A 21,295-nucleotide genomic window follows, 5' to 3' on the forward strand; every position below is an offset into this window, starting at 1 on the left:
TATGGGGTATATTAGTCATATATTTAATCCCATGCCAAGTATATCTAGGATTACCTTGTGCCAGAGATGCCCCTATTTTTTGTTTAAATGAGATTTTGTTTGTTTTATTTGTCTTTTAATCTGCCTCTGTGTATCTCCCAGAACCATCTCATCCTGATTTCTAAATGCATTTTTCTTCTTGTTTTTAGGTTTAAGTTTTTAATTCCTTGGATACCCAAGGTTTATCATTAGAAAATATCTTAATGGGAATTGCAAAGTAAATACAGACCCCTACATTAACCAAACCTTGGAATACTTAATGCCATATTTCTCTGCCCACAGTTTTTTCTTAGAAACATTATGAGTCTTCTATGATTGGTTAAATGCACCTGTTTTGTTTGGTCTGTCTGTAAAAGCATGCTGTGATTGGTCACACCGACACACTCATTTGTCATTGGCTGTATGTCAGTTTAAGTAAGAGAGAGAGTCAGTGTCATTATATGCATTTCTATTCTCAACTTCACCTGGTCTCTGAGAAATCACAGAAACTCTTCAGTGGATGAAGATGAAGAGGACACTCGCTCTGCTCCTAATCATGGAGCTCTATGGACTCTCCTCCGGTATCAAACAGCATTTCTTTCTGAATCAGCAGAAGAGATGGTGTGGTGCACAACAGCACTGCAAAACTTATTATCATGCCCTCTCCACCTTCATCAATGCGAGTGAGGAACAGCAGTTTTTAGCCACTGCAGCTAATCAGCTTTATAATGCTTGGGTTGGACTCTACAAAAAGCCTGGAACAACAGCCTGGATGTGGTCAGGAGATATAGCAGCCAACCAGATTAGCTGGGATACTCAAAATAATCAACCAACTAACATTGACAGTGAAAACTGTGTCTTTCTATATGCAGGCCGTAATAAATTGCACGATGAAAAATGTTATATTACACAATGCTTCTTCTGCATGACAAACTTTGCTGTGGTGCCTCAGACAGAGACCTGGGACGGAGCTCTGGAATACTGCAGGACACATTATAATGAACTGGCAAGTCTGAGCACAATGGAAAGGATGAACTCAGCTTTAATGGAAATCTCACAGGCTGAAACCGAAAATGTGTGGATTGGTCTGCGATATCTAGTAGGGGACTGGTTCTGGGTCAATGGAGATGATGTTGACTACACAACTTGGTATCAGAACGAACAGCCCCAGTGTCCCGCCAGAGACCTTCGCTGTGGAGCCCTGGGAAAGCAAACAATGATTTGGACAAACAGAAACTGTCAGGAGAAGCTCAGCTTTTTTTGTCAGTAATAGGTATGTCACTTAAACGGCATTTTCAAGATCCCAGATCATAATTATCAATACATATTTTATCATTATAACATTTGAGCCACCGACATCTTTTTATGTTTTTGAATATTTTTGACTTTTATATGTTATTACAACCTTCAACAATAGCACAGCTATATTTCTAATCTTGTGTGTAAACCTTTTTCTCATTCTTTTATTGTTTCTCTTTTACATTTGCCATGCAAGCTGGGTGACCAGCAGAGTGGACTGGTTCACGAAAGCATTTCCTTCTACTCTGCACTCACTGGAAAGAAGCATTGGTCTGGGTTTACTGCATAAAGCAGATTGTCTGACTGCATACAACCTAATACAAAGAAGAAAACTGTGCCAATGTTAGGATAAAGGTACTATAAGTTTTTTTCCCCCCTGTTAGTGGTAGTTGAGTTTATAGGAGCTGGATACTTTATGTCAAATTATGTTAAATAGGTCATTTAAATGCAACCCCCAGATGCATTGATTATTATTATTAAAACAAAGTACAATTTTCGAATAATTTTTATTGCTACTTTTGAATAAAATGTAATTATGCATCTTTTTACCTCACACAGTGATGTTTTTGAGAGTGTTTCTGTCCACTGTACTATTTTGTGTTGCAATTTATAACGTATAATGTATAAATGTAATATGCCAATGGCCTTTTCTGGTGTCATTTTTAAGTAGTGTCTGTTGTGAAAATGTTCTTTACAAGACCTTTGGATATTTAAAGAGCATTCTGATGCTAAATCCTAGTTGTACTGGATCCCCAAAGCATGAATGTTTCGAAGAAGAATCTCACAAATGTTATATTCCTTCACTGTGTATCAAATGGACATTAGAAAACTATATAGCCTAATGTCTAAATTCTATATTGTTGGTTTAAGAACCCAGAGCTACTGGACGCTAAATGTGTTTAAATGTGTTGTTTAAAATGTGTTTGTAACATGTTTGAGCCCTGTTTATTTTTAGCCCACAAAAACCTGGTACATCTGAACAAATCTCAGCTTAATTCATTTCGTTAATATCGTGTAATTGGTCACTGTTTAGCACAATGCACAACCCATGTTATTTAAGGAAATGTATAAAGAAATCACTAAAACGTATGACAACTTTTCTGAACACATTTAACTTTTATTTAACAGGAAAAAATAGTCCTTAAGGTTTTGGGTTGGCTCTTGCTCCGCTGTACCCTAATGTTAAATGAAATCAAAGTTAACGCCGCACAGCGCACACAACAAAACTGAAAACCATTTTATCTCAAGAGTCCGGGGAAGATAAATATGTGTATAAGTGTAACCACATTACATTTGAACCTCCAGCAGGGGACAGAACTGCACCAGGTTAGAATGCCAACTCTGGGAACAATTACATGAGTGAACATGTAGAAATATAGGGTTTATGAATGTGGTCAGTTAACAGCTTAATCCAGTGGTTTTCAAACACGGCCCTGGACTAACCCATATTTTGGATTTCTCTCTCATCTGACAGTGGTGTGTCTAAAATTGAGTGCTGTTTAAGTAGGTACTACATTTGAATTTTTAATTGTGACTGTTAAAAATGCATTTTGGGTACAGTGAATGAAATTTGGACTATATCATGCTATGTCATGTATAATGTCATTACATCAGTTGTGTGATATCACTGCGCAACTTACTGTAATACTAACATCAAGCTGTTAACCTAATTTCCATTTATAGAAAATAGTCCTTTCTTTACAATATACACTAATGCCAAGATCTCTGGAAAGAAGTGTGGTAAAGACTTATTTATGTTCCACTTGGTGACACGACGAGAGCAGGTGGCAATGCGTTTAATTGGGAGAAAGGAAAAAGAAAGGGGAAAGGAGAAAGATTCAGTTTAAACGATATCTACAGTTTTTGTCAATCGATTTGACACATTTCTCCAAACTCAGGTCACAGTGAGTTGAACAGAGTGCATGTTTCCATTCATTTCATGCAAATTACAAATAATGCAAATACTTTTCACAAAACAAGGTGCACAAATGTTCTCACAATTGTTAATACAACCAGTACTTTAAAAATTCAGAAAAAAGGGTTTTACACAAATCAAATTTTGGTTCATCTAACATTAGAGCACATTTGACATGCTAGAGATTTAGCTGGCATCTGCACATGGCACTGTGGATTATATTTATCGACAGTGGTTTCTGGAAGTATTCCTGAACCCATTTAGTAATATCAATGACAGAAACATGTTGATGAGTGACCTCGAATCCAGGTCTTTGCTTTTGTCCCTTACACACAGAGATGTCTTCAATTTCTCTATCTTTTGATGATGCTCTGCACTGTAGATGATGAGATTTGCAAAGCCTTTGCAATTTGACGTTGAAGGAACGTTGTTTTTGACGTATTCACAATCTTTTTTTTCGCACTCTTTCACAGATTGGAGAGCCTCTCTATATGACATCCCTTTTATAGCTAATCATATTATAGACCTGGACCAGTATTCACAAAAAAATTATCTTACCACTAAGAGTTATGTCCTGAATAGCAGTAAAAGATTTTTCCTATCCTCAAGTTCGCTAAGACATACTTTTACTAATGAAGACAGACGTCTTAAGCTAAGAGTGAGGGCGAGGTTGACTTTGTTGCTATGGATGATGTCAGCATGCTTATTAACTATGCACACCGTGGTTGGCTGAGAGGAAAGGAGGATCTTTTAGAGGTTTATATTGCAATGTTAAGTTGCCATATTCATATAAAGGTTTAAAATAAAATGGTTTATTGCTACATTCAATAAAGATCAGGCAGGGTCAAAACCAAGGAATCTAAGACTCGGGAAACACAAGGAAACTCGGGAAACAACAATAGTACAATCGAACAATGCAACCTGCAGGTGAGGGGCCTGCTACAGCATTTATAGTGCCACAAACAGGAAGTAGCAGCAGAGGGAGTGATCACAGATCATCCAGTGGTAAGGGCTCCCCCCTATATGTATATATATATGTATGTATATATATATGTATATATACAATGGGTAATGGAAAGTATTCAGACCCCCTTAAATTTTTCACTCTTTGTTATATTGCATACAATAATAATAATAATAATAATAATAAGCCACACACCTGTCTATATAAGACCTTACAGCTCACAGTGCTTGTCAGATCAAATGAGAATCATGAGATCAAAGGAATCTTAAGGTTCCTAAGAGCACAGTGGCCTCCATAATCCTTAAATGGAAGACGTCTGGGATGACCAGTACCCTTCCTGAGCTTGCCGGCCAGCCCACATGGAGTTTGCTAAATAAACACCTGAAGGACTCCGAGATGGTGAGAAATACAGGCACTGCTCATCACCTGTCCAATACAATCCCAACAGTGAAGCATGGTGGTGGCAGCATCATGCTGTGGGGGTGTTTTTCAGCTGCAGGAACCGGACGACTGGTTGCAATCGAGGGAAAGATGAATGCGACCAAGTACAGGATGTCCTGGACAAAAACTTTCTCCAGAGGGCTCCGGACCTAAGACTGGGCCAAAGGTTCACCTTCGAACAAGATAATGACCCTAAGCACGCAGCTAAAATAACGAAGGAGGGCTTCACAACAACTCCGTGACTGTTTTTGAATGGCCCAGCCAGAGCCCTGACTTAAACCCAATGGATCATCTCTGGAGAGACCTGAAAATGTCTGTCCACCAACGTTGTTAGGACCATGTGATTATTTAGGTTTATTATTCTTTTTTTAATAAATCTGCAAAAAATACGACAATTCTGTTAATATGGGATGCTGTGTGTACATTAATGAGGTCAAATGTTTGTAACATGTTTATTTTCCAAGGCAGACTGCCAGCTACAGTCGTTTTAGAATAGTTGCGAGTTCGTCTTAGTGACTTAGCGAAGTCACTCTTCACTACTCCTAATGTTTCACAGATATAGAAGCTAAACACTTCGTGAAATATTAGAGCAAAAATCTAGGAGTCCCAGATTTAGGACTGACATGCCCACTATTAATTTTTTTTTTTCCTAAATCAGCAAGTTACAGGAGTTACGTTTAGCATTAAAATGTTTTGTGAATATAGACCCTGATGTCAATTAGCTTAATTAGTTGCTAGATGTTTTCCCAGCTGAATCTTATCAATGTTTCTTGCTTTTTCAGCCCTTTGTTGCCCACATGCCATATATATGTTTCAGACATCTATCAATTAGTGATTAAAAATTAGTGATTAAAAAAGAGATATTTACTTTGCCTGAGTTTCCTTTTTTTGAGAGTGATAGTTGAGTGAACTTGGTGGCAACGGTAAATTACTGAAAAAAGTGAAAGACCAACACGGTTTCACAACCAATACGTATGTTTTTGATGAGGTGGCTAATTAATGCTAATTCATACAAATTCGTATGAAAAATCTCACAACTTTGTACAATTTGTCTAAAATTGGCAGGTTTAGGGCAACTGGGCAACTACAAATTTGTATGAATCTGCCATAAAATATGTACTAATTGCCATGAGGTCGGGCTTGAAAGACTGAGTTAAGCTGCTACAGAGAATACAATTTTGTCTGGAATGCAATGTGCATACCCAAAGCTTGACAAGATGACAAGACAAAGGTAAATGATATCCAATATCTAATCAGAGAAACAGGAAGAGAACTGAGCAAGATGCTATGCACCGCCCCGCCGGCTGATAAAGAACTGACGTAGGAATGGCTGTTAACCGCATTCAGAAACCACTGCAACCCGGCACCAAACAATAAATTAGAACGTCGTGGAAAAGTTCATTTGTTTCAGTAATTCAACTTAAATTATGAAACTTGTGTATTAAGTAAATTCAGTGCACACAGACTGAAGTAGTTCTTTCAATTGTGATGATTTTGGCTCACATTTAACCAAGACCTAATTCATTATCTTTAAAGGAGACGCCTAATAGACAATAGCAGACAACCTAAATAACACGTCAGCAGAGCTCATTGGCATTTAAAGGGGCAGTCGTGGCCTAATGGTTAGAGAGTCAGACTTCTCAGGTCCAGCAGGGACTGCAGGTGGGGGGAGTGAATGTCCAGATTTTTAAACAGAAATATGTGCAGAAGTATAAACCTTTTGGAAAGTTATTGCCCCAGTGACAGCTTTTGAACCTTTTATTTCTAAGAGAGCAGTAAAGCCTGATTGATGGCTATATTCTGTAATGCTTTCAGTTTGTATGTGTCATGCTGCTTGCTTCAGTCAATAGATTCCTTTACATGCAGCCAAATACGTTAGTAATCAGATTGATGGCTCTATCGGATGAAAAAGCCTTCATGCAACATTTTAATTGATCTGACTGAGCTCAGTTCAAATTTTCTTAAAACTGGAAAGTGTTGTGAATGTGCAATGACACAGAAATAATTTAATGACACATAAAACGAGCTGTTGTTTTGTAAAATGAAGTGTCATAAATGATTGTCATGCAATTCTAAAATTTGCCTTCCTCTCATCGCCTGTGAATTGGAGCAGAACAATGTCACTTTATACACTCATCCACAGACGGCTTGTTTTGGCTGCGGGAATGGGTGGTTTTACTATTTGATAAATATAAGTAGCACTGCACAAAGCTTCATATGCTCAGGCCTCCTAATTGGGATTCAAGAATGGTATGTGTATGCATTTTACGTGAAATGTTGTTCTAAATGTTAGGTTTGGTGGGAGGTTTGGGGTCCAAAAATCCAAAACGCTTATTGACAAATGCACTGATACGAATATCTTAATTATATAAAAGATTTTAAGTTTTTAAACTAAAAATACGTAGCGATTTGAAAGATTTAAATTTTGAAATACGTCTAAATTGTACGTTTTAGCGTCACCAAAAACGTACAGTTTACCAATATGCAACATACCTAACCAATATATGCTGTTTTGTTTAGTTTTTTCAACAGGGATGTGCACACTGCACACTTATGCAGAGTTTCCTGCTGTTTCAGCCTGATCTCATGTTTATACGTAGCTATGAATACGTATATGCTGTGTTTTTGTTAAACAGACAGATCAAAATACGATATTGAACTTGCACATCGACCCGAGCAGTACTCATGTAAAATACACTGCCACATACTGGTCTGGCATGTATACTACATTGTTTAGTGTGGACAGAGAATGAATATTTCCACAGCAATTTTAATGCTGTTTTGGGCTACATAGAAAGAGCGTTGGTGTTTGGAGTACTGATGAGTATTTTTGTAACTTTGGTTAATATTTGGTTTTTATGTCAGCTGTGATGTATGTATGTTAGGCTCATTATTGCAAATACACATTTACATTCATTCACAGTTCACTTAAAAAAGCAAATATGCACCTAATCTTCTAAAACTAAATAAGGAATACATGCAAAATGCTGGCATGGTAAATAATTGATATGTAGGAGCATTTTCTAAAATATACAATATGAAGTTATTCTTTTTTAAGTTTAAGTATCTTCTTTTTTGCACAGGTTCATAAATCATGCAAAATGCAGCTATGTGTTAATTCCTTTCTATTTTCTGCCTACGAATGCAAAGTGACTTTTACAGTCATTGTCACAATATCTTTTAAATATTATACAGCTTTTGAGTGCAATAGTGTCACTGCTCCATTTTAACTTAAAGGGTTAGTTGACCCCAAAATGAAAATTCAGTCCTTAATTACTCACCCTCGTTTCGTTCCAAACCCGTAAGACCTTCGTTCATCTTCACAACACAATTAAGATATTTTTGATGAAATCAGAAAACCATCTGACCCTCCATAGACAGCAATACAACTGAAATGTTTCCACACCAAGAACCATAGCAAGGACACGGATAAAACAGACATCATTTGTTTAACTTCGGCGTTGTGACTAAACCATTCTTCTCCCCTCATTTTCCACCATTTTAGAGAGTATCACAATGGGTACTGACTTGTAGTTCCACATTCGAAAAATAATAAGAAAAATGTCTTTTGCATTGATGTTCTGGTGGTTTTACAGCTCTAGACAGTGTGTGGAATCTTTTTATTTTGTTCGCCAAAGTTAGCAGACAAACAAATATTTTTTTTGTATCAGATCATAATTAATCCTGGGACCACTGCTTGAAACCAGTTGGGCAGTGCATGCAAAAATCTTTAATACCACATTTACCTGCCCACAGATTCTTACCTATGACGTTTATTTTGACAGGTTAAATGCACCTGATTTGTTTGTCTGTAAAGGTGTGCTGTGATTGGTCACACCAACACATTTAGTTGTCATTGTCTGTACGTCAGTTTTTTATGTTAGTTGCGAGAGAGTCAATGTCATCAAGCACAATTCTGTCCTCAGCTTCAGATGATCTTTGAGAAATCACAGAACGTCTTTAGTGGATAAAGATGAAGATGAAGACGACACTCGCTCTGCTCTTAGTCATGGAGCTCTATGGACTCTCCTCCGGTCTCATTAAACGACATTTCTTCGTGAAAGACAAGATGACATGGGATTCTGCGAGCAAGTACTGCAAAACTTACTTTCAAGACCTCTCCACTTTCACCGATGAGAACGAGGAACAGCAGTTTTTGGAAGATGCAGCTCATCAACCTTCTGACGCCTGGGTTGGACTCTACAGAGAATCAGGAGTTTGGACTTGGTCGGGAGGTGTGAATGCGACGTATATTAACTGGGATACAAGTAATGAACAACCTGAAAATGGTGACTGTGCTTTTCTACACAAAGGCCATAAGAAACTACATGACATAGACTGCGATGATAAATACTCCTTTTTCTGTATGAACATATCAGATTTTGTTCTTGTGCTGCAGAATGAGACCTGGGAAGAAGCTCTGGAATACTGCCGAAAACAATATAATGATCTGGCAAGTCTGAGTTCACTTAACATGATGGATTCTGCTTCAGGGAAAAGCACACTGGCTGAAACCGAATATGTGTGGACTGGTCTGCGTTTTCTAGCAGGAGACTGGTTCTGGGTCAATGGAGATGATCTTGACTACACAGCCTGGTATCAGAACGAACAGCCCCAGTGTCCTGCAGGAGACCTTCGCTGTGGAGCCCTGGACAAGAAAACAAAGCTTTGGACAAACAGAAACTGTGAGGAGAAGCTCAGCTTCTTTTGTTCTACACCGGCTGTAAAAGGTACACCACCGGTTTTCCTTGTCACAAATTATTACAGTGGACTGTGGATGTTTATTTCATTTTTTTTTCTTTTGATATTAAACATTTTACCATATTTCATTGCGAATGCATACTATAATCATGCATATTTCTGCATGTTTGTGTATTTTGTTAGCAGGAATACTTTTAGCAAAGTTATAATTCTGCCTACATATCTTTTAATCTTTTGCAGTTCAACAGCAACAAGCACAAAAACAAGAAGAAGAAAGCATTTGGTAGATGTCCCCCACCACATAATGTGTGTAAATCCAGCGGATCTGTTTCCAAAACACACATTTTAAATACAATTTGAACAGTTTAAAAAGTTTCATTTTGCTTATATATTCAGTTCCTGAAAATGATCAAATTTAATACAATTAGAAAATGTACAAAAATATATTTGTTAAATGTAGTTTTATTTATCGTGTTCCGGCATTTGTTTTATTTTTGAAATGTGTTTTTGTAATAATCTTATATACAATACTATATTTGGTAATTATATTTATATTAAAAACTTCAAATACCATAAAATTATTAAAAACAATACAATATGGAATACAGAATATTAACAAAAGAATGTTTTCAAAAAAGGGAAAAAAATATTGTGTCCTGTATTTTGTTTTAATTACTAGAATATAACAAGTGAGATTTCAATATTTTGACCATTGAACTTTGATATTCCCGATAAAGAATCAAGAATCAAGAATAATCAGTTGAAGTGTAATGTGTCAGAACTCATAAAGTATTATAGTGACAACACTATATCCCTCGTTTTCGTCAACGCAGAAGTAAGCCTATGGGTGAAGCTTCCAGTTCGTTAGACACTATAGCATAATTAAAAGGATGCACTACAAACAGGTGTGTTCATAATGAAAGATAATACATTAAAATAACATGATAAGACACACCAAATTTTAACATCAAGCAGAAAAATCAACTGAAAATATCTGGACGTGGAAGCTATACCCATAGGATTTACAAATGGCGGGGCCATTATTTGCATCATACTCCCTGTACATAATTTTTCTGGCATCTGCAGCAGTTCATGCTACAGATAAACGCATGATCGCTATGAAAGGAACTCCAGCCAAAAGCCTTACAAAAATGCATCAGTTTGCTACAGGAGGACTTTATTCACACCTTAGAGCCATGTGATGCTTTTTTTTTTCTATTCTTACTGAATCTCTTTTGGACTGCTGAAGGAAAACACCTGCCCACTGAAAGAAGAAAGTCTTATATACATAGTATTCCGTGAGGGTGAGTAAATTATTGGTCTGATTTAAATTGGGTGAACTAACTCTTTAAGGAGACCCACTATCAGTGTGAGGCAGCTTGACTCAAGAATGGGCCACCTGCTTAGGGACCCCAATCACTTTAGAAAACTGGGACCATTTGTTGTGAAGGACTTCCAGGGAGTGATGGATTCTTCAGATTCTGCTGATAGTCGGCAAGAAGTGTCCACTTATCTACTGAGGTAGATAAGCTTTACCTCCTCGGGGTCCCCAGAGCAAAGTTGGTCCTGCTCTCCCTAGTGGCAGGTGAAGAAATGATATATCCTTGTGGGAGGTTCTCTTAAAGGTAACTTCTAGCACTTAGAGATACCATAACAGACTCTTGAGTCCTGCCCTTGGGTTGGGCTCCATCGCTCGCACTGCAAGGAAGGAAGGTTGAAAAGGGTGTGAATTTCCTAGCTTTTGGTGTGAGGCTCGTGTAGTAGCCTTAAGGAACTTTGTCGCTGACAGTCTGGCAGTTTGGGGGGTTTCGTACTTAGACATGATGTGTCTCTGTGGCAGTATATTACCCCTAAGCATGGCACAGTGGGTACTTGTTTCCCATTTGAACGGGAACACTGTCCCAATCAAACAGGTTTTGAATTCAATCATGGTCTCCTGAGAAGGGGAACGAGACACTGCCTCTCATTTCCACACTTCAGGCTGCCTGGTCACGTCTCCTTCAGACAAAAAAGCTATGAGGAGAACTAATGCTGACACTCTTATACTTACAGTCACACCAGTAGTGACATCCCCGGCTGCTGTTAGCCACAGAACCTGATTTTGCTGAGTTCGACGTGTTCCTAGGTCAACAGTTTCATTGACGCTGAAGCAACATTGTGATTAACCAATCAGATGTGAAGAACCAGTTTATAGTTTAGGCTTACAATCAGTGTTTGGTGTACATCAATGTCATTCATCTATGAGTAAATCTGGGTCACTCATGGGTAAGGTTAGGTTTAGGTGTAGAGATATGGTCAAGGCTAAATTTTTGGATTAAAATGTTCCAGGATCAACAAAATATTCTGACCTAGGAACACACCAAACTCAGCAAAATCTGGACATGCGTTGGTAGCCAAAGAAATTGTCATGTTTTACGTTGTGTTTCAGACAACTACATGCTTGAGGCATACCCCAAAGTGTCTTCTAGGGAACGCAGGTTATTATCTCTTTATTCAGCCGGGTAATGTGCTATCAGACACAATTATGAGCAAATATACAATTATTATTAAGGAATGTAAAATAGGCCGCTACCTTCACCATTATACTATTTCAGAGTGTATACTCTACACTGCATACTGACAAGATATCCAGATATTTTCAAGCAGAGTAATTGAAATCTGAATTATAAGTTATCTATGATATTCAGACAAGGGGTTTTTTGAATTTTAATTGATCAGATGATCTGGCTGAAGAGAGAAGAGTTTTAGGGCATAATGACCCATATTTTAATGTGCAGTTTCAGAAGCCTTGGCAAACAGAGCATGTGTCATATGGGATACTTTTTCTATATTTGTGATCATTCGTATTCAGTCCATGGCAAGCCAGCCGTAAGGTTTGGGACAACGGCAAGTTAAGTAAATTATGAATTTCTAATTTTTACTAATTATTTGCTTTGTCAACCTTGGCTCAAACGCATCTTTTCTGCACAGTCACGGGTTCATTTGAGTGATTTCACACGTTGCTTCTCTTTCTGTGTCACACACAAATACTGCGTTTGAAAGGCAAATGTACATGAGAACTATTTACATCTCCACAGCTGACCTTCCTTTGGGACTCTCTCTCTCTCTCTCTCTCTCTCTCTCCTGAAAGGCAAAGTCAGCTCATGTGTTTTGATGCAGAGACATGCTCCACCTTGCCTCAGGACAGCTGTTCAGACAGACAGGAAAAAAAAAATAAATAAAAATAAATAGAAAGAACAAATGAAAGAAACCCCAGCAGAGCATGTCATTGTAGGCCAGGGGACATTTTATGTATGACCAAAACCATCAGCTGAAAATGAGAGCAAATTCGTTCATTTCTCTTGGACACATCTAGACAGCCGAATGTAAAAACTCGAGTGTGAATTGAAATTGTTACAAAAATGAAAGCAGTTTTCCAGAGTTAAATGATCTGTAACCCTAACCCTTTGAAACAGTGTTACGACGATTCATTTTGTGTCTTGAAAATTTCAACTCTACAACAGTATGACATCATTCAAGCTCCCATTAATGGCGGTGTAGAAACTGGGTTACTGAGATCCCCAGCCACGAATACAGGGAATGTTTGCGACCATTATGAAACTTTGAGTATGCTTACAGTATGGTGACATAACTAGCACAGACACGTGTCCTTCACGCTTCATTACCGTGGATAAACAGCAGACATGACTCAGAGTCAATGGGAGCTCATCAAACGAGAGCGCAAAGCATCTGAACTCCGTGAAACTGTGTGCCCTCTCTCGCTGACCTGTATGCGTCCGGCATTATTCAAGACAAGAGCCTTCGATGCAAAACTGAGCGCTTTTGAAATAACAGTACTGAATAAATACATGTATTTCTCTAATATCATGAAGTGATGCTCACATTTCTTGAATATCCACTGTTAAAAGACTGAGCTCAGTGCCAGTACAGACTCAGGGGTCCTGCCAAGGGTGACGCCTGCCTCCAGTAAGAACAGCATCCCCCTTAAACACACACAAAATAGAAATGCTGCTAGGAGTTTTGGTCACTTCGACAGTTTGGGAGCAGTTCCTTCCCCCCAGCTCCACTTTAACCTGGCCTATGACCCTCGGTAGCGCTTTACACCAAATTAAGTTCCAACCACTGCAGACTATCACACAGAAAAAATAAAAAAAACAACAACAGCAAAAAAACCATACAAGTAGAAACCTCAATACATTTGCAGTTATGGGTGAATGCAGATAATTGTAATTATAAAATGAATAAATATCGGACTCGTTAACTCATTTGTCATCAGGCCATACATTTATTTTACTTGGAAAAGTGCACAAGAATGCCTTATAACCGCTCGCATTTGCTAAAAACACACAGTGAAAAATTATTCTGGACCGATATTTTGGCAACTGTTCTTACTTCATATGCACAAAATGATATCCAAAAGGTTTATTGAACCTTTTCAAATAGGCCTAGCTTACTAATTATTTGAGGATAAAATATAATATGCGCTAATAGTAAGATTTTACAAGTAATTGTTTGCACAGAAAGCCAACAACAACAAAAAAGTCACGTCTCCACGTTTATTTATTCATTGTCATGTCTGTATAGCGACTGAGAGGTGCTTGGTTCAACATACAAGTACTGTTGACCAGTTCAGTACAATTAAGCACACATCTTTTTCAAAAGAGTATGGTGAATTCATTATTACCATTTCAAAGTGTTTTGCTCATCACGCATTATAGGTTTACAGGTAATAGTCACTTCACCGCTTGACCCAGACTTGACCCCCTTCACTGTATATGTGTGTGTATAAATATGATTGTATTTGTGCATTTATGTGTGTCAGCATAAAGGGCAAAGCTAGCATTTTAAGTGTATGTGACCTCAGGGGGTGTTCATGTATGCAGGGTTCACTGCAGTATATTGCGGGCCAGAGCAGGAGACATTCACGGCTAACGGCACACTGACATTTAAACACACACATATATGTGTGTTTGTGTGTGTGTGTGTGTGTGTGTGTGGGCAGATGATGTAGGTTTTGTTGTCTGCTTGCAGAATTGTTTCACAATTTCTGATCTCTGACCTAGATCTTATAATTAGGTAAACTGTGTACTTAATTTAAACACTAAATAGCATATAATGCATTTTTTCACCCAAAAGAGGCAAAACAAAAGTCACACACACACACACACACACACACACACACACACACACACACACACACACACTCCTAATCACTTTCAGTGTTTATTAACAGTTTAGTAACAGTTCATTGCAGCAGTTCAATTTAAAAAAATGCTTACCCTTAGGAAATACAAGATATAGATGAGTTGGTTTCTTCATTTGCTATTACATCAGTTTTGTGCTGTTTAGACACTCGTTCTGACGGCACCCATTCACTGCAGAGGATCTATTGGTGACCAGGCGAAGCACTGCTACATTTATCCACATCCATTATAACCAACAAGCAAATTCATATCTCAGATGGCCTGAGGTTGATAGAATTTTCTGCTAATTTTAGTTTTCGGGTGGACTATTGCTTTAAAGGATAAACAATATAACTACAGAGGCGGAAAATATATCTGCACAGCGTAAAATAAAAGATTAAACGCACACACACACCGCGTATCATTCTCTCTCCATGTCTATTACTGTCTTCATTTCTCAGTAATTGGGATCATATACAGCAGGCAGCATCATAAAAACAGACTCTCATCTGCAAACAGCACACATATGGCAACACAGGCCAAACAAGCACAAGTATTTCTGACATAATTAGGGCTGTTTGTGGCAGAGGTGGAGTCAGCGGGGATTCGGGAAAAGAGCCATCTACACCAGCAAAACATTCACGTTTACACAAATAAATTCTATATTTTAGGTCAAAACATTAGCCTGCATGCTCTTTGAACACTGTGAGTGATTGGAAACAGAAGAGAAATGTCTCTGTCTCCATCAGTCTGTGTGTGTGTGTGAGAGCACAGGTTTATTTATGAGTGGATGTGCGCAAGGGCTAATATATTCATGGCTGAGTGTGTGTGAGTAAAGAGAGAGGGAATGCGTGTGTGTCGGTTTATTCATGGTTGTGGTCTCTGTCGCACACGCGGGCCTGAGTCACAGCAGTCAGACCCACATCTAACAGCCCACTGAGCAGATAAGTTTAAGCGCAAAGACGCACACTCGCGATGACGCACGCGCAGACAGACGCGGACGCGAATAAGCCGGCGCACGGATTCGTGCGCACACGTGAACTTTTCCCCGTAAATAAAGAAAAACAGGGGAGCGAATGGCGTGGCAGAAATAGAACAGCGAGGCTCTCACTCGCGCATGCCACATCTCGCATGAGTTCCAGGCAGAGCCCTCGGGTTTTAGATAAGGCCCCGAGGTAAAACGCTCGCTCCCACCGCAGTCTGCTGGATAGAGCAGCTCACTGCCTCCTGAATCCACCCTCATGTTCACTCTCTCCCGATGATGCACCTGCGGAACACAGATCAACCCACTCAAGGTCATTCCGTGCCGCTGACGGAATTATCCCTTTATCTCCAAATGAGAATCAGTCCTGCAGTGATTTAGTTCATCTAGGATGCATGGCGCACCTTAGATCGTACGCTGGCGCATGTTCTGTAGAGATCATAATATTTTGGTATTTTTTTGCAACTAAATTACGGTGGAAAGAGGAGAGAGGCGTACATATGCATAACATTTTCCAGGCAAAACATTAATAATAATAATAAATTATATTATATTATATACTGAAGTGGTCTCTGACATTACAGGCCTGTCAGTCAACTGTTTTCATATTTAGTTAACTACTTTTTAGTATTTTTATACATACATGCCTGTATTCTATGATTAAATAACAAATTAGATCAATAAGGTTGTTACAGGGAAGCTTTGTTGCGAGTATTACATTAATTGCTTTCTAAAGGACGTTAGTAGATTTTGATTTATACATATTTATAGTGCACGGTATATATTGATCAGATGTGATTGTTCAAATAGGTATTTAAATCTGATTTAACCCATTAAAATACTTTTAGCTTCCTAAAATAATTTTTACTCTAATACTACGTTTGACTTTAATAATCAGTTAATTTAGGTGTTGCTATTTAAGGTTACCAGTGTATAAAAATCATATTTTTGCAAATGCTTCTGCAGAGCTTCCTCAACATGTTGGCATGTGCTAATAGCTACGCTTTCTCCATTCCCAAAAATGTGCACAGAACTGAAAAGTGTTAAACAAAACTCGTTCTGAACGCCAATTAACACAAAAACAAGTCTGCGGAGAAAACGGTTTATATTCTGTTGAAAGAGGACATATGTTTTGTTACGCTCGGATCGTTGTCTGTATTTATTTATAGCTTTGGAGGAGATGTTATCATAGCAGCAACGTTCACCCAAACCGCGAGCGCGTCGCTACGTCAGTCGGCGCGTCTTCTCTCTCTGCGCGCAACAGTCACCGCTCCGCCTCGCGCTCCGGCGCGCGTGCCAAAGCCAATAGTTTCTCTGACAACTCTGGCACAGACAGTGCTATTCTGCCAGAGGTCACGAGAAGGAGGTACGGCACATTTCTGTGTTGGTGGGGAGTGGGCGCATATGCGTATACATTAAAGGAAAGAGAGTTTTTTTTTCCCCCTTGCCATACTTTCCAGTTCGCGTGTCACCATTTCCTCCAAAAACGAGCCGGATTTTTTAGCGCGAGCTTCCCGGGTGCTCCACAGCAAGCGAGTAATTGGCGCGGTCGTGGGCATCGTCATGATCGTGGCGCTGGTCATCGCAATTCCGCTTCTGATCCAGACCTCCGCGGTTGCAGCGCACTACGAAATGATGGGCACTTGTCGGATGATCTGTGATCCGTACAACCCCAAGCCGAGCGCCACGGCGCTGGAGGTGATGCAGGATCTCAGCGCCATCCCACCGTCTTTCGCTCAAGGGACTAGAGGGGATCCGGGCCGCCCGGGCAAACCGGGACCCAGGGGTCCACCTGGAGAACCGGGTCCACCTGGTCCAAGGGGACCACCTGGAGACTCCGGAAAACCTGGATTTACGGGCATCGCATCAGGAACGGCGAGGACCGAGACCGGAGACGTCGGTCCGGCGTTGGGGAACATCAAGATCGCGTTTTATGTGGGTCTCAAGAACCCCCACGAAGGCTACGAGGTGCTCCGGTTTGACGATGTTGTGACAAATGTGGGAAACCACTACGATCCCACGACTGGCAAGTTTACGTGTCAGGTGTCGGGGATTTACTACTTCACTTACCATGTGCTGATGCGCGGAGGGGACGGAACGAGCATGTGGGCAGACCTCTGTAAAAACGGACAGGTATTTCTACTACGTTCACGGGAGCGAAACGGCAAACACATGATGCGAATTGAGGCTAATTGAGGCTTGAGTCACCCAAAGGGGGTCGAGAGGAAAAAAAAAGTGCAGTCTCAAAGAACACTTTAAATAGTAGGCAATAGCAACAGCGTTCCGCACTAAAGTTAGACAGCGCGCTTTGGGGTTTTGGTAAATAACAGCAAACTATATATCACCTGTAGGCATATTTCATCGTTTTATTCTAGATTTCCACGCCAGGTTTGGCGTTAAGGTGCCGAACGCGCAGTAGGTTGCGCGCGACGTCGTCCAGAACGTTCCAAGCAACAATTAGAAAAAGTCGACGCCCGTTGAAGTCGATTAATTTCCACACGTATTAAACAAAATTCCAAATTAGCTCATTACTTTGACACAATCTAAACGTGCCGACTCCCAAATAATTGCGCATGGTGTAGCATTCAGGCGCATCCAGCGAGATCCACGACTGACGCGTTCGGAGAGCCCTACGGACGCGACCGGATTCAGACGCGTACTGTTATTTTATACAGGCTGTCAAAAGCTGAAAAGTTGTCTAAGCAGGGAAAAAGGTTTTCTTGGTTGAAGGGAGAAAACTCTGAATGTCACTGATTCCCAGGGGATAGACTGCAGAAGGGTACATGATGCTAAATATTTCATCGCGCAGTAAAGCACGATCTGGGTGCTGCAGACGGGGGTGAATGCACGTGCGATGCCTTGAAATAAGTACAGGTCACAGTGGCGATATTAATGAATATGGTAATATTAACCAAAAACTACAGGCGGTTAAAAGTGTGGTCTCTCCTCATTCGCAAATATTAAAACACAAACTTTTTTAAACCAGTTACGATCCCTTAACTTTAAGAGACGTTTTATGAGATATTCTTGGTTCGTTTGCGCAGGTTCGGGCGAGCGCCATCGCGCAGGACGCGGATCAGAACTACGACTACGCCAGCAACAGCGCCGTGCTGCACCTGGACTCCGGCGACGAGATCTACGTCAAACTCGACGGCGGAAAGGCGCACGGAGGAAACAACAACAAATACAGTACATTTTCTGGTTTCATTCTGTATCCGGACTGAGCTGCCCCCCCTGCTTCGCCTCGAGCTGACTGTTAATGAATCTCCTCTCTCCGCGCGGCGCACTCTCTCGGCACTCCATTGTCATTCCTGTCTGTAGCGTCGTTGGGGATATAAGGGTCATCCGATCTCAGCGCCAGTGTGAGAATGTGTTGTCTGAATTTGTCCCTTTCTGTTTAACGATGTCTTGTGTTTGGCTATTATACCCAAATAAACGGAATGCGTCCGTTGCGCGCAGGATGGGGACGAGGACGCAGTACTCAAACGATTATTTATTCTGTAATTGTTCTCTAGGTGATTTTTGCTCAAATGAAATTATCCTCCTACATTTATGAGCCCCTAGCGTGAAACAGTTTCTGGTGTTGGACAGATTGGCTTCGTGTAGATAATTTGGTTTAAATCTGGATGAGAAAAGTTTGGAATAGTTCACCCCCCCAAAAAAGTTTGCCCACTCGTGTTGTTCCAAACATGCACGACTTTCTTCTGTGTGACCCGAAACGACTTACTTTGTGAAATTTCATCCCATCACAATAATAGTAAATGGGGTTTAAAGTTGTTTGCACCCGCAGCAAAATATGTGTTTGTGATCTACAACAGAAAGAAGAAAGTCAAAAGATTTGGAACGACCCGAGGATGAGTCGATGCTAAACGGATGTTTATATATATATATATATATATATATATGGATATATATATATATATATATATATATATATATATATATATATATATATATATATATATATATATATATATATATTTGTTTGAAACATCCCTTTAAACTGCAAATTTAAGCTCAACTGCAAATGTTTGTTTTTTAAGCCTACGGCTGAACATTACGGCGTTACAGTGTGTTTTCAGTTTGTATATAAATAACAAGCCTGTGTGTGTTTTAATGAACTCTGGGACTTGACATTTGACCTCAGTCAGGTCCTCCGGCGACAACACACCTGATACAACGAGCATGCCAAACATCACAACAGAGAGAGAGAGAGAGAGAGAGAGAGAGAGAGAGAGAGAGAGAGAGAGAGAGAGAGAATGATGTCTATAGTGCAATCAACCAAATAAAGCCCAATGGCCGAAATTCCAACAACCGGAAAAACCGGCGTGCTTTTCGATTGGTAATTGGTGCCTGTGCATTCAGATCTTTTACGTTGTGATTCAAACAGATAGAAGGTTAATAAACATCCTCAAACAACAAGAAAGTGTCTGTTAATCCATTCGGTGCGTGGTTTATGCGTAACGAGCCTTCGTAACTTCACTGCGGATCCAACACGAGTAATACGCAACATAAACATGTCTTCCGGTTTATAAATAGTCACAGGTTTGCATATCAGACTAATCTTTCATACATGTTTACCCAACACCCACTTACAGCAATTAAACGCCCTGCTGCTCGTCTTTCCAGGACTCTACTAATCCGGTCTGATTTGTTTGCCTAGTCCGATTTGTGGAAAACACATCTTTGCCTGCCAGCCCCTCTAAACCCGAAAGATTTGCGGGCTTTGACAAAAGAGCCGAATTTTATGATCGTTCACACAACCCATGAATTCAAATGAATCCTGGAGAACACCTGAATTATTCCGGATTATTTATTTGAAGTATTTGACCGACCGCCCATCTGCGTCGCACATGTCACGTGGCACCGGGTGACAGCTCGGAGAGAGAAGCTGCCGAAGAACATGGGCCTTGATAAGCTTTTATTAGTCCACGTGTGTGTGTGTGTGTGTGTGTGTGTGAGTGCGATCTGATCCTCGTGATCGTGTGAGGAGGCACAGCTGGTAGTTACAGAGTGAAAAACTAAGCCAGGGGGCTCACATCACTTTTCTCTCTCCTTCTCACTCTCCTCCTTGCTCATTTCTCTCAGCTCCTCTGTTGCTCTTTAAAATATAACAGAACACACACACACACACACCGGAGCAGCTGGCTAACAGACATGTCACACTGTTTTGCATTGGAAGGCTTTAAGGGAGTCGGGAGCAAACACACACACACACTCCAGTAATTACATGACATCATTCAAAGCATCTCCGTCGCAGCAACTTTATTTCATCATTAGACCACATGGAGAAGCACTCTGCTCACACTATGTGCAGCTACATCTAACTTAGGCACTCAGTCTCCAACACAATCACACATCCCTGATAAACATCGCCGGAAGTCGCTTGGAAGAGCCCGGACGTTTAGCCCTCGTGCTCTTTTGAGATACACGTTACTGCTTTTATTGATGATTCGGAGATGAATAGCGTAATGAAATAATACGAAACCTCCTTGCTTTTCCTACATTTACTTATTTTTATTAAAAGCCAGCAGACATATCGTTGATGCATCATCACTCTGTTGCATTATAAAGAGTATAAACGGTCCTCAGATATGTTATTAGCATCCCGACCCGAACAACAACCAGCTATCAGACATTGCAATAAAAGAAATCCGTAATAACAAGTGGTAAGATTGTATATAAAGTGTGCACGCAATTCAAATCCGTTGCATTTATTTATTGTATTTATTCATAATTTTTCTTGGAGGCTAAGTGAAGCTGAAATTTTCTCAGTGTTAACCTGAGCTATT

The 21,295-nt window shown here is 39.9% G+C and overlaps 2 protein-coding genes and 1 long non-coding RNA gene across 3 annotated transcripts; all 3 read left to right on the forward strand.

Annotated features, from left to right (window-relative positions):
* The first annotated feature begins 495 nt into the window (after nucleotides 1-495).
* On the forward strand, nucleotides 496-1,958 carry LOC122351367. Its single transcript, XR_006251744.1, has 2 exons — nucleotides 496-1,291; nucleotides 1,514-1,958. It is a non-coding gene; the product is annotated as an uncharacterized LOC122351367 (long non-coding RNA).
* Nucleotides 1,959-8,608: 6,650 nt separating this feature from the next.
* LOC122351173 (macrophage mannose receptor 1-like) lies at nucleotides 8,609-9,675 on the forward strand. Its single transcript, XM_043248060.1, has 2 exons — nucleotides 8,609-9,367; nucleotides 9,579-9,675. Exons 1-2 carry the CDS (start codon nucleotides 8,611-8,613, stop codon nucleotides 9,623-9,625), a joined length of 804 nt encoding a protein of 267 aa, XP_043103995.1. The 5' UTR covers nucleotides 8,609-8,610; the 3' UTR covers nucleotides 9,626-9,675.
* Nucleotides 9,676-16,868: 7,193 nt separating this feature from the next.
* c1ql2 (complement component 1, q subcomponent-like 2) lies at nucleotides 16,869-19,371 on the forward strand. The gene is made up of 2 exons (XM_043249359.1): nucleotides 16,869-17,636; nucleotides 18,548-19,371. Exons 1-2 carry the CDS (start codon nucleotides 17,067-17,069, stop codon nucleotides 18,725-18,727), a joined length of 750 nt encoding a protein of 249 aa, XP_043105294.1. The 5' UTR covers nucleotides 16,869-17,066; the 3' UTR covers nucleotides 18,728-19,371.
* The last annotated feature ends 1,924 nt before the right edge of the window (nucleotides 19,372-21,295 follow it).

The sequence above is a fragment of the Puntigrus tetrazona genome, chromosome 9, assembly GCF_018831695.1.
Source record: "Puntigrus tetrazona isolate hp1 chromosome 9, ASM1883169v1, whole genome shotgun sequence".
NCBI classification, from domain to species: Eukaryota; Metazoa; Chordata; class Actinopteri; order Cypriniformes; family Cyprinidae; genus Puntigrus; species Puntigrus tetrazona.

Excerpts from the sequence above, each read along its gene's own strand:
- LOC122351173 (XM_043248060.1), top strand. The coding sequence starts at position 8,611 with ATGAAGATGAAGACGACACTCGCTCTGCTCTTAGTCATGGAGCTCTAT. Across the intron at positions 9,368-9,578 it reads TTCTACACCGGCTGTAAAAG|TTCAACAGCAACAAGCACAA; the intron begins GTACACCACCGG and ends AATCTTTTGCAG.
- c1ql2 (XM_043249359.1), top strand. The coding sequence starts at position 17,067 with ATGATCGTGGCGCTGGTCATCGCAATTCCGCTTCTGATCCAGACCTCC. Across the intron at positions 17,637-18,547 it reads ACCTCTGTAAAAACGGACAG|GTTCGGGCGAGCGCCATCGC; the intron begins GTATTTCTACTA and ends TCGTTTGCGCAG.